The following is a 10,733-nucleotide window of genomic DNA, read 5'->3' as shown; positions in this document are numbered from 1 at the left end:
CATACATTCTTCTCCCATATTGGATACTTGCCCTGCCCAGCGTAACTGTCGGATCTTAAGTCCTTGTATACTGTCCATGCCTGCGTTTGCAAGGAAAACAAAATATAACTCACTACAATAACACAACCTTTCAGTCTCACGTTCTGGAGTCGTCTCTCTTAACTAAGACCAAGTGACGACAACGCCACCTATGTTACATCATTTACAACCTATCGCTAACCTCTTTCCACCGTCATCAGAGACACGCCACACATACACAGTCCATAACACACAGTAAAACAAATTTATAGTAAATTTTTGTAATAAAGTATTGGCCTCTTTTTGAGATATCATGTAGTGTGGTCAATCTGTCTGACATAATTGTGTTTAAACACCCTGCCCCCCCCTACATTTTTTTCAATTTACTTCTTGTGAAAGCGCGTGCCAATATCTTAGACATTTTCATGTCCAACATTGTTCACGCTTTTTAAAATGAAAAGTGGAACAGTTTTATCGTAACACTACTTCAAAGCTAATGTGGAGTGCGTTTCTCATGTATGTAATGAGGAAGTGTGTCAGGGTTAGGTTTGGCGAGTGTGAAATGTGTTATTTCTGCGTTGCTGTTTAGGTATGAGTTATAGAAAGAGTCATATCCCTTTGTTTATTATCCCAGGCATAAATGTGAACAGTATACATGTGATGTTTTATAATGTTTTTAGTTTTTAGAGAGAGAGAGAGAGAGAGAGAGTTTAGTTAGTCACTTTGTTGCTAGAGTAGAAGAGGACTGGTGTTTGCTGTCACGTATTTTGTTTTCAATAGTTATTAAACTTGTTATTTCCTAGATAGTTGGAGTTATTTTCGTATGTTAACTAGTGTGTATTATCGACCTACAACGATGTAAGTTATAGTATTTCTAATTACCCCAATGTTGGGCCCGTTTTGTTGGGGTCAAAGTCATAGTTTTAAGTACCCCTTTGAGTATCTGACAGTGTTGTCTTCCCGATGCACTTGTATGGCTGTAAGTTTGTAAATTTTTTATGTTCGCCTTTTTATGTTAATATTTTTATATCTTTTTTTTAAATACTATATTATGTTAATCCCAAACTAATTTCTCTATGACGATTTCACTGTATATATTTATTACGTAATTGAGTGTCTGAATCGAGAACACTTGCAAATATTTACTGAAAATTTATTTTATTAAGAGATTTTAAAGATTAATATTTTTTGCTAATTTTACTATAGTTATGTTATATTTCGTTATTAATGAAGCGTTGAATATTTTAAGAAGCTATTTAATTTGTTGCAGTTGTTTAAAACCAAAAACAACCGACACTTTAGTCAACTCTTGATAGTACCATTGATTCATCGAATTCTTGTAAAAATTTTGCTCTAAAAACTTCAAATATGTTCACAGCTCAAGCTGGTAAAACATAGTCCACATTGAGACAATGGACGTCGTGTTTTTGTGTTTGCTTATTTTTGTGTCAACTACGCTTCATTCTGCAGGTATTGCTTTAACTCTCATGACGCTATTGCACAATCTAGGTAGTTAAATTTGTGAATTTTTTAAAAGAATAATCTGTGAATAATACCTCACTTTCACACAGGCTATTCTGTGGATACCAAATTATTCATAGGTGTAGAGAAAATGTAGACAAAAACACGCCCGAAATTATCAAAATTATCGACAAAAAAAGTTTTAAAAAGGTATTTTTTTTGTTAGAATGAGGCCATTTAGGGAAATACAGAGAATATCGTGTTTTTATTTTCGCTGCTGCGAATATGCCAAAACCTTTTGTTGGCAAGAACCTAAGCGGTAATAAGAACGTGTATGCAAACATTTCTGAGATCTCTTGATACATAAATGAACCAGTCAGTCAGTGGTACTTTGCGCCTCGTTATGGGTTGGCATTAGCTTTTTTTTTTCCTTTATGTTTTTACTGTTTTCACGAATTTGATTGGTTTAATTCTGTAAACTGTGTAAATTTTACATTACCAAAGTCACTTCTCTTGGTCAATGACAGTGATCGCCCCAATACCTCCTTTAACTCTTTATCTCCGTAATTATTTGTCAACGTTCTGACAGAATCGTTTATTTTTCACATTTGTACATTCTACCCTGTTATGATAAAATTTCAATAACATTTTTGTTTGTAATCAGAAAACGTTACATTAGGTATAGAATTATAGGAGAATGCAGGCTCTTTTTATATAACACAAGTTATACTTAAAAAAAACAAAAATTAATCTAATGAGGTCAAATCAACGATGGTATCGTTATTTAGGAGAGAAACTTTTAACTCTTTCCCTCCTAATTGTCAATACCATCGTTGATTTGACCTCATTAAATTAAATTAGGGTTTAATTTTATCTACTTTTTTTCGTGTTATATAAAGAGCATGCATTCCCTTTTAATTTTATGACAACAAAGATATTATCTTATAGCAAACGACAAAACTATTGAAAGTTAATCATAACAAATTAATGAAATAGTATTGAGAAAAATGAAGAAATCCGTCGAAACGTAAAAATAATTACGGAGAGAAAGAGTTAAAGAGTTTATTTCTGTCTTTTTTGTTTATCCTTGTTTATATGTTTCGGATGTTCCTTATAAAAAGTTACTTACATTCTTGCTTAAAAGGAGAGAGTCCAAATCTCCTACAACTCCAACAAATTAAAAAAAAATTATTTATCTGTCCTTGCTTTATGTTAGCATGACTATTGACTAATGAAATATGCGTCCGGCACAATAAGGACCTAATTTTTTTTTAAAAATGTATTTACCATATAAATTTACAATTAAAAAAAAACAACAATTGCTGAATTGTTTAAAGCCGTTGATTGAATAGTAAAAAAAAAATTAAAGTTCCGCTTTCAGACCTTGTCATCTATACAGCAGATGGTGTAAAGGTCATCCTTTTTCTGTGGCCCACGGTTAACGAAGGTGTCATGTGGCCAGCAAAACGACCAACCGCCTTTACTTTTCTCAACTAGTGTCAGCTACCCATTAGAGCAGCGGTTCTCAACCTTTTAAGCTCGGCGACCTCTTTTTAGAATCCCCCACTCGGCCGCGACCCCCCCCTCCCCACACACACAGCAAAAGAAGAATAGACAAAAACAATCCATATTTTCGATGGTCTTAGGCGACCCCTGGCAAATCGTCAATCGACCCCCAAGGGGGTCCCGACCCACAGGTTGAAAATCCCTGCATTAGAGCTTGGTAGACTCAAAAGATCCCAAAAATAAAAATCACAGTCTTTACCAGGATTCGAACCAGGGAGACGCGGTTCGGAAGCCAAGCGCATTAATACTCAGCCACCGCGCCTCCGTTATTGAATAGTGCATTGAAACAAAATGAATAGTTTCACGATACTAAACGTTTTACTCAACACAAACGAGATGAACATAAGAAACACTGTTTAATTTTTTTTTTCATTTCATTCATTTAGTATGAAATTTCATCATTGCAAAATGTCGGTAAAAACTGAGTGGAAACGGTACTAGAAAACGATTCTAAAGATTTCCTAGTAACTAGTTAATTGGCCACACTGGGAAAACTCTTTCTTAGCGGCCCCGAAAGGGGAAAAGACGCTATTAGTTTTGTGTGAATGTCCGTCTGTCCGTCTGTCCCGTTTAGATTTCGTAAACTAGAAAAGATAGCGAAAATCCGATAACACAATATTTTAAACCATTCAAAGTTCTGATGCAACGGCTACTTTTTTCTTTTCTGAAAACGAAAAATCTAATTTTTTAAATCACTTATGCAAGCAGTTTTTTCATAAAAAATACACCACTTTCACAACTATTAACTATTAAAGACTCATTAACTTGAGGCTCTTTTTTAGAGGAGACACCAGACTTCCATATTTTTAACACATTTATGCAAACAGTTGTAGATTTTTTATCAAAAAGTTTTGTTTTTCGTTGCGCTGGCTACATGACACCCTCGTTAACCGTAAGCCACAAAAACCGATGAACTTTACATCCTCTGCCCTATAGACCACAAGGTCTGAAAGGGGAACTAGTTAGGCCATGTTCACATCTAACTTTACATTCACTTTCACCTATTCTTTGATCTGCTTGACAGTTGGGGCACTACACAAGATCTGTCAACCTTCTTTCTCCACTCTTAACTTTGTCTTTGATATAATTTCATTCGGATGTTCTTTCTGAAAATATTGAAGCCTGCCTGGGTGTACCACTTCGGGGTCCGATTTTGAGTTTGTGTTTCCACACAAACTGTCTTTGAAACCTTGTTTTTTTTTTAAATTTTATCTTCTTAATTTAAATTTGATTTAGACAAACTTTATCTTGAAAAGACATACGTCACAGCGGGTATTCCCACATCTCCAATCTTAGTGACATTCTCTGGATTCATTGAAGTGTTTTCCACAGGATATTGTGTAGACAAATACACTCTCGTTGATATCGTTATAAGCGTTACTCAGTAAGCGGTAAAAGAATATGCCAAACAGAGCAGATGCGAGCACAAATCTTGTTGGACACCATTTCTAACCTAAAAAAAGTTCTGATAGCGCTCCAGTCTGACTGACATTATGTTTTCCACATGAAAACATTCAATGAATTATTAAAGAGTTAAATACATAAATAAACGTTCAAGAACATTTCGCGCACTGTGTTGAAAGTTTATATCTAGAGATTTATCACAAAACTAGAATCTTGTATAGCACGTATCTAGATCCAGAGTTTTAGTTAGGACTCCTGCCTTTTAATGTCACCATGACTGTATCAACGCGAATCAAAATTGTGTATACTTTGAGACAATTTGAGTAGATTTCTATATGCGCTTAACCAGGATTTTCCGGGGGGGGGGGAGAAATAGGTAGGGGTAAAAATTTTGTTTTTTAAATATATCATTTTGTTATTTATTAAAAGTAAAATAATTGCTGTTAGTTACAAAAGTTGGTCAGCTGTATAAAGGAAGTTTAAAAAAACAAACTTATTTTTTATGTTGCTTGTTTTGTGCATAATTTACTATTTGCGTTCAATCTTTATTTAAACTTTGTTATATAAACACAACAGTAACATTTCTAGCATATTAATTGGAATGAATTTCTTCTTTTTTAATTAAATGTTTGTTATGCAAATTGTATATTTTAATACAAGTAATTCTTTTTTAGATTTGTTTGTACCATATGGCACAAAGTGTACAAGCAACGCAACATGTAAAAGTGATACTCAATGTTTGCCTGGTGTTGATAACATCAAACGATGTCGTTGTGAGGAGAATAAATTCAGAACAAACAAAAGCACGTGCCACTTCTGTATGTTCTTTTTATATCATAATTAATTCAAAAAAAACAATTATATGTAATAATGTATATCTTAAAAAGTGAGTTTTGTTTATAACTTAATGCATCTAATGTAGAATGGGCGTAGCAAGGATTTCTTTTCTGGGGGGGGGGGATTTTTTGTCCCCCCTTCCCCTATCCCCCGAGAAAAAATTATACATATAATATATATATATACATTGTTGTAACTCTAAGGCAGGCAACTCAGCGAACAGATAGGAGGCAAAAATAAATGCATTTATTATATAAACTATCCACAAATAGTTGGACTTCCACTATAAAGTCACAGGGAGTAACGTCTTAAGTCCTAATTAGTACCAGAACACAGAACAGACCACCGACACACTTCCCAGTGTCGCTTCAGGTCTTCCGAACACTTCACAAGTATCACTCAGGACAGCACTTAGCGCCAGACTGTTCAGACTCCCATCACCTTAGCAGGATCACAACAGTCCTTCTTCCTGTCTAAACACATCTTCTACTACTTTGTGTTCAATGGTGCTCAGTGTGGCGAGGGAGCGGAGTGACAACAACATATATTATATATATATATATATATGGATGTATGGATGTGCGTGTGTACATAATTAATCTCTATCACATTCTGACCCTTCGCCTAAAATAAACAAAATGAAATCAAAAAAATCAGTCACTAAATTCCGACGGGGATTTTATTTCGGTTGGAGGGGGGGGGGGGGTTGAACCCCACCCCCTGGCTACACCCATGTAATCTAGTGATTTTCAAACTTTTTAAAACAAGTACCACTTTGACCAGTAAACTGAAATAAAAACTGTCAATGTTGTGTACAAGTATTAAAAAAGCGTTGGTGTAATGAAATTTAACTGCATTAATTTAATCCATTTAATGTAATGTCAAAGATTTTCTTGTTAAATTTCAGTTAGTGATCTGAGAGTTTACAACATTAAAATAGATAAAGTGACACCAACAAGCATCAAGTTAAATTGGACAAGTGACTATGTTCAAGGTCTAGCTGCAATATTCAATGTTTCCTACAAATACACATACCAACTAGGAGATGAGAATGGTGTCACAGTTGACAACTTAAGTCCTGATACTCTGTATACATTTACAATTCAAGTCATTATTTCAGAAAAACACTTAGCAAATCAACCAACATATGGGCCCTTTATCACCTACAATGCCAGGACAAGTAAGTTAGGTTTAAGAATTTCACACATAATCCGAAATGTTTTTCTTTCTGTCTCTCTATGCCGCTAATGCAGTTTTTCTGTTTACTAACTACGTAACATCTTTTTTTTTCTCAACCTTTGACCTTTTTCTCTCTCTCCATCACTCTTTCAGAACCTTGCCCCCAACCCATTTTTTTTTAGAAATTGTAATGGTCAGGACAAAAATAAATTATAACTTCTTTACTACTTCTTTTTATCTATTCTTAATTTAAAAAAAAAAAAGATTTATTATTATTTTGGTTTTCTTTCAACAAGAGTGTAAAGTACTCTTTCTCTTATCAATTCAAACCTAGATCTGCATAATTTGATTAGCTAGTTTGAACTGTTTCACTCGATACACGATACACTTTCATTGTAGAATTATACACTGGACACACTAAGAACGCGCCCTACAGTGGACGCCCCATAATACGAAAACTATTTTCGGTGATTCAACACTTGAAATAAAAAAAATTGTGAAATAAGGAAAAAAACAACAACTGACATAAGGGAAGGAACCACACAATTACTACCATAAAACTTAATACTGCAAGAAAAATGAATCAATAACCAGTAAATAAATTAACTAAATAATTGTTCCAAGATTGAAAATAATTCGAGAATGGGAAAGGGGAGAGCAATGTGTGCAATATTTGTCACGCTTTTTCAGTGTCATTCCTGTTAAGTCCCTGTTTAATTTCTTGGCACTTTTTCTCTATTCACTTTTTTCTTCGCTTCTTTCATTCCCTTTCTAATCCGTTTGTTGACACTTTTGGACATATTTTGGGTCGGACCAATTGTTCCCTTTAAGCCCTCGTACCTTGTTACAGATTTGTAAGTATATCCTCCGTTATCCATGTTTTCTTGGTAATTAGGAATATCTCTAGTACAGCAGAATTTAGCATAATGACTTGTGACTTAAAAATAGATAAAAAATAATTAATCAGTAGAAAGCAAAGTGAATGAATATTTTTTTAAATAAAATAAAGTTAATGATTATCTGTAACTTTCTAAATTCAAAATAATTATTATTGAAGAAACATAAATTATATTTCATTTCTAAAAGGTGAATCTCTGACATCGACAACACCGATGGTTACTATGGAAACCATTACGTCAACTCTGTCCACTTCATCATCAGGTATGACTTGAGGAAACCATTTCTATGAGTTTTAAAAAACAACAAACCTTGTTCTCTTGTTATATTGTGGTTGGACAAATCAGCAAATATTGGTTTCAAGCATGGCCGGCTTTAGGCATAGGAAAACTAGGCAACCGCCTATGGCCTCCGATTGTTGAGGGCCTCGGACAGGACTTAAAATAGTTTTTAAAGTGAAGAAGTAGCTTAACTTGTGCCCAATGGTCTTGTTGGAGGACAGTAGGATATAAATACATTAAATAATTTTATTTTACTTTTTCTTTTTCAATTTCATTTTTAGCCAGTAAATTTACTTCGTTTTGGGCCTCCAATCGCCCAAGGCCTATCCTGTTTAAAGATTATATTATTGTACAGATTAAAACATTCCGATAACTACTCTATATTATATTTAGAGTTGAAATCAACAAGAACTACTCCTGACATTGAGATGTCAATGACTTTATGTAGAGGTAAGTCACACACACACACACACACAAACAAAAAAAAACATATTACAAGGAAATTTATTTAAAAAAATAAATTACTTAAGTTACCACAACACTTCGAATTAAAACGTCTACATACATCCGTTTAAAGCCTTAAACGTATGTACAAAGATCGACAAATCTTATCTTATAAAATACAGAAGTTACTTCAAAATAGAAGATGATCACGTCCAATGCGTGGCCCTAGGTCAATCTAGTCATGCATGTTAACCGGTTAACCGATGACTTAAATTCTGTTAAGTCATTGGTGTTCCTGGCTGACTCAGGCAACCCATTCCATGCTCTAAAAGTTCTCGAAAATTTTCTTGAAAGTCACAAATATGTTCTCTTCAAGATCACTCTGTCGATTAAATTGTAATTAAAATTCATACAATATATTCTTTTCATGATTTATGTATATTTTGAAATGTTCAAATTTGTACAAGTCTATCCATACATGCAAATAATTTAGACCTGGGCTAGGTAGTAGAACTAAAGCTGCTATGTTGATCATTATTTTGAATTTCTTGTGATTCAACAATTTTTCACAAATGTTGGCAGATTTTGTAACGTCGCATATTACCAATAAGCCAAGATGTTCTTTTTGTACATTAAAGCTGTTTAGTTGGTTGAAGGAAAATATCAAAGGAAAAACAAAAGAAATAAAACTCCTGTGTACAAAACGCACTATTCAGTTTCCGTCTATTTACTTGGACATTTTCTTGTTCATGAGTACTGATAAGCCAGCAGAAGATAGCTCGCATAATGTTGCAATATATATATGGATGGCTGCCTGGTCGTGCGGTTTGTGCGCTGGACTGTCGTTCGGATTTATCGATGGTCGAGGGTTCAAATCCTGCCCGCTCCCATCCCCCGTCGTCCTGCGGGAGGTTTGGACTAGGAAGTAAACTATCTTTAACTCTGAAGGAACATCCGAAACATGTCAAACATTTGACATATATTTTCTTTAGTGAACATGGGTAACAAGTCATGACAAAAACTAGATGGTAATAAATATAATTGATGTTCAATGTCTTAATTTAATTAGAAAAAAAAATCCATTTATTTAAGAAATTCTAACATTCTATAGAATTACGTTTTTCAAAGTTGGTATTGGATCAAATACATAGTCTGGCATATGATCAACATTTCTGATTTAATTGTTACATCTTTATAACTTTGACTTATGAACTTGTAACTTACTTATATTAAAAGAAGAATAAAGCTGATTTTGTAGTGAGGTTTCACAGCTCGGCCTCCTCTACTTTTAAATTTCTGACAATAAGCGTCATCTTGCAACAGAAAAAAGTACTCCGAAAACAATTGCAGTTGAATGTAACACATACAAGAATACACTGGCAAAAAGAGGGATTGATAAAACGTGGGAAGTTTTATTGAAGATACTTGAATCTGCTTGCGAAGGAATGTATGGGGTGGTGGTGGGGGTAAACTTTTACTTGTGGGCCTTTTATTATTGTTATAAGCTGTAAGAAGAAGGAATGGGGTGCGTGTCGAAAAAAACAAAACAATGTCAAGCGAAGGAACAAATAAACGGGCGTAGCTGGTGGGAAATGATAGTTATTTATAAATATTTAGATATTTAATGTCAATTTTATTTCCCATTTGTTGATTTCAGATTCAATCAGCCTGAAAGTATTTCTGTTAGTCACTATTTCCTTATGTTCACTGCTGGCTGCTGCTATTGTCATCATTGTCATTTTGATGAGGAGCAAATGGAGAAGGTTTTAGTTTTTTTTTGTGTTTATTTAAATATTATATACATTCTCATCCTATAGTTTCATAACAATTACAGTATTTTAGTATATAAACATTTTTTAATGCATTTACAAATGTTTTTGTATTTTTAGAAAAAAGAGGATTGAGAACGTCTATGATACAGCTAAGAAATGTGACCTAGAAACACACCAATACTGTGGTAAGGTTATATATACTTTTATCAGTATTTTACAGACAAAAAATATTTTTTTTTGGTTAAATAAACAGTCTTATTCTTATTACTTTTTTAATGAAATCATTATTATTGCATAAACATATAATTGCATCCAGCTGCTTATCATTACGTTTACCAATGTTATTTCTTAAAAAAAAAAGACTTAGTGACTTTGGAATTGTAAAGAATGTCTATTATCAAAATTTATATACCATCGTCAAAACATATTGAGATCAAAAGACTTGTATTTACGACATTTCTAAAACCCGAAATATCACTACTATGGTTAAATAGAGAAGTAATAAATATTTTATATGTTTCAGATACAACGAATTTAAATAAGAGTGAATACCATGAAGTGACAGACTTGACTTTCAAACTTTACAGCAACCAATAGTGGACTTTATTGTGTATGAATTGAAAAATGAAATGATTTTATATTCAATTCTTGACATCAAATGTTGTTACAAACTAAATGTCTGAAGCTGAGGCAACTTGCTCAACGGGTTTATACATTGTTAAGTTTCTAAGTAAGCTCGATGGATTTATAAGATAGAGAAATTGTTTCTTAACACTAAACTACGATAATATAATCTAACAAAGAAAGACAAAAACAGAATACTGAAATGTAACTAGACAAAGTAATAAATAACGTCGCTATAATAGATATGGAG

General features: G+C 33.4%; 1 protein-coding gene across 5 annotated transcripts; it reads left to right on the top strand.

The window, feature by feature from the left end:
• Nucleotides 1-487: 487 nt before the first annotated feature.
• On the top strand, nt 488-10,733 carry LOC106057491 (uncharacterized). 5 transcript variants are annotated; one of them, XM_056033988.1, is made up of 9 exons: nt 488-607; nt 1,397-1,488; nt 5,124-5,267; nt 6,194-6,466; nt 7,552-7,626; nt 8,037-8,093; nt 9,745-9,850; nt 9,977-10,044; nt 10,383-10,733. In XM_056033988.1, exons 2-9 carry the CDS (start codon nt 1,431-1,433, stop codon nt 10,454-10,456), a joined length of 855 nt encoding a protein of 284 aa, XP_055889963.1. In that variant the 5' UTR covers nt 488-607; nt 1,397-1,430; the 3' UTR covers nt 10,457-10,733. The 5 variants fall into 5 exon arrangements, with proteins under 5 accessions (XP_055889963.1, XP_055889965.1, XP_055889964.1 ...); XM_056033990.1 differs by having other exon boundaries at nt 512-534; XM_056033989.1 differs by lacking the exon at nt 488-607 and adding an exon at nt 631-876.

This window comes from Biomphalaria glabrata, chromosome 6, assembly GCF_947242115.1.
Source record: "Biomphalaria glabrata chromosome 6, xgBioGlab47.1, whole genome shotgun sequence".
NCBI classification, from domain to species: Eukaryota; Metazoa; Mollusca; class Gastropoda; family Planorbidae; genus Biomphalaria; species Biomphalaria glabrata.
The sequence above is the reverse complement of the archived record's forward strand: the minus strand, read 5'-3'. Positions and strand labels throughout refer to the sequence as shown.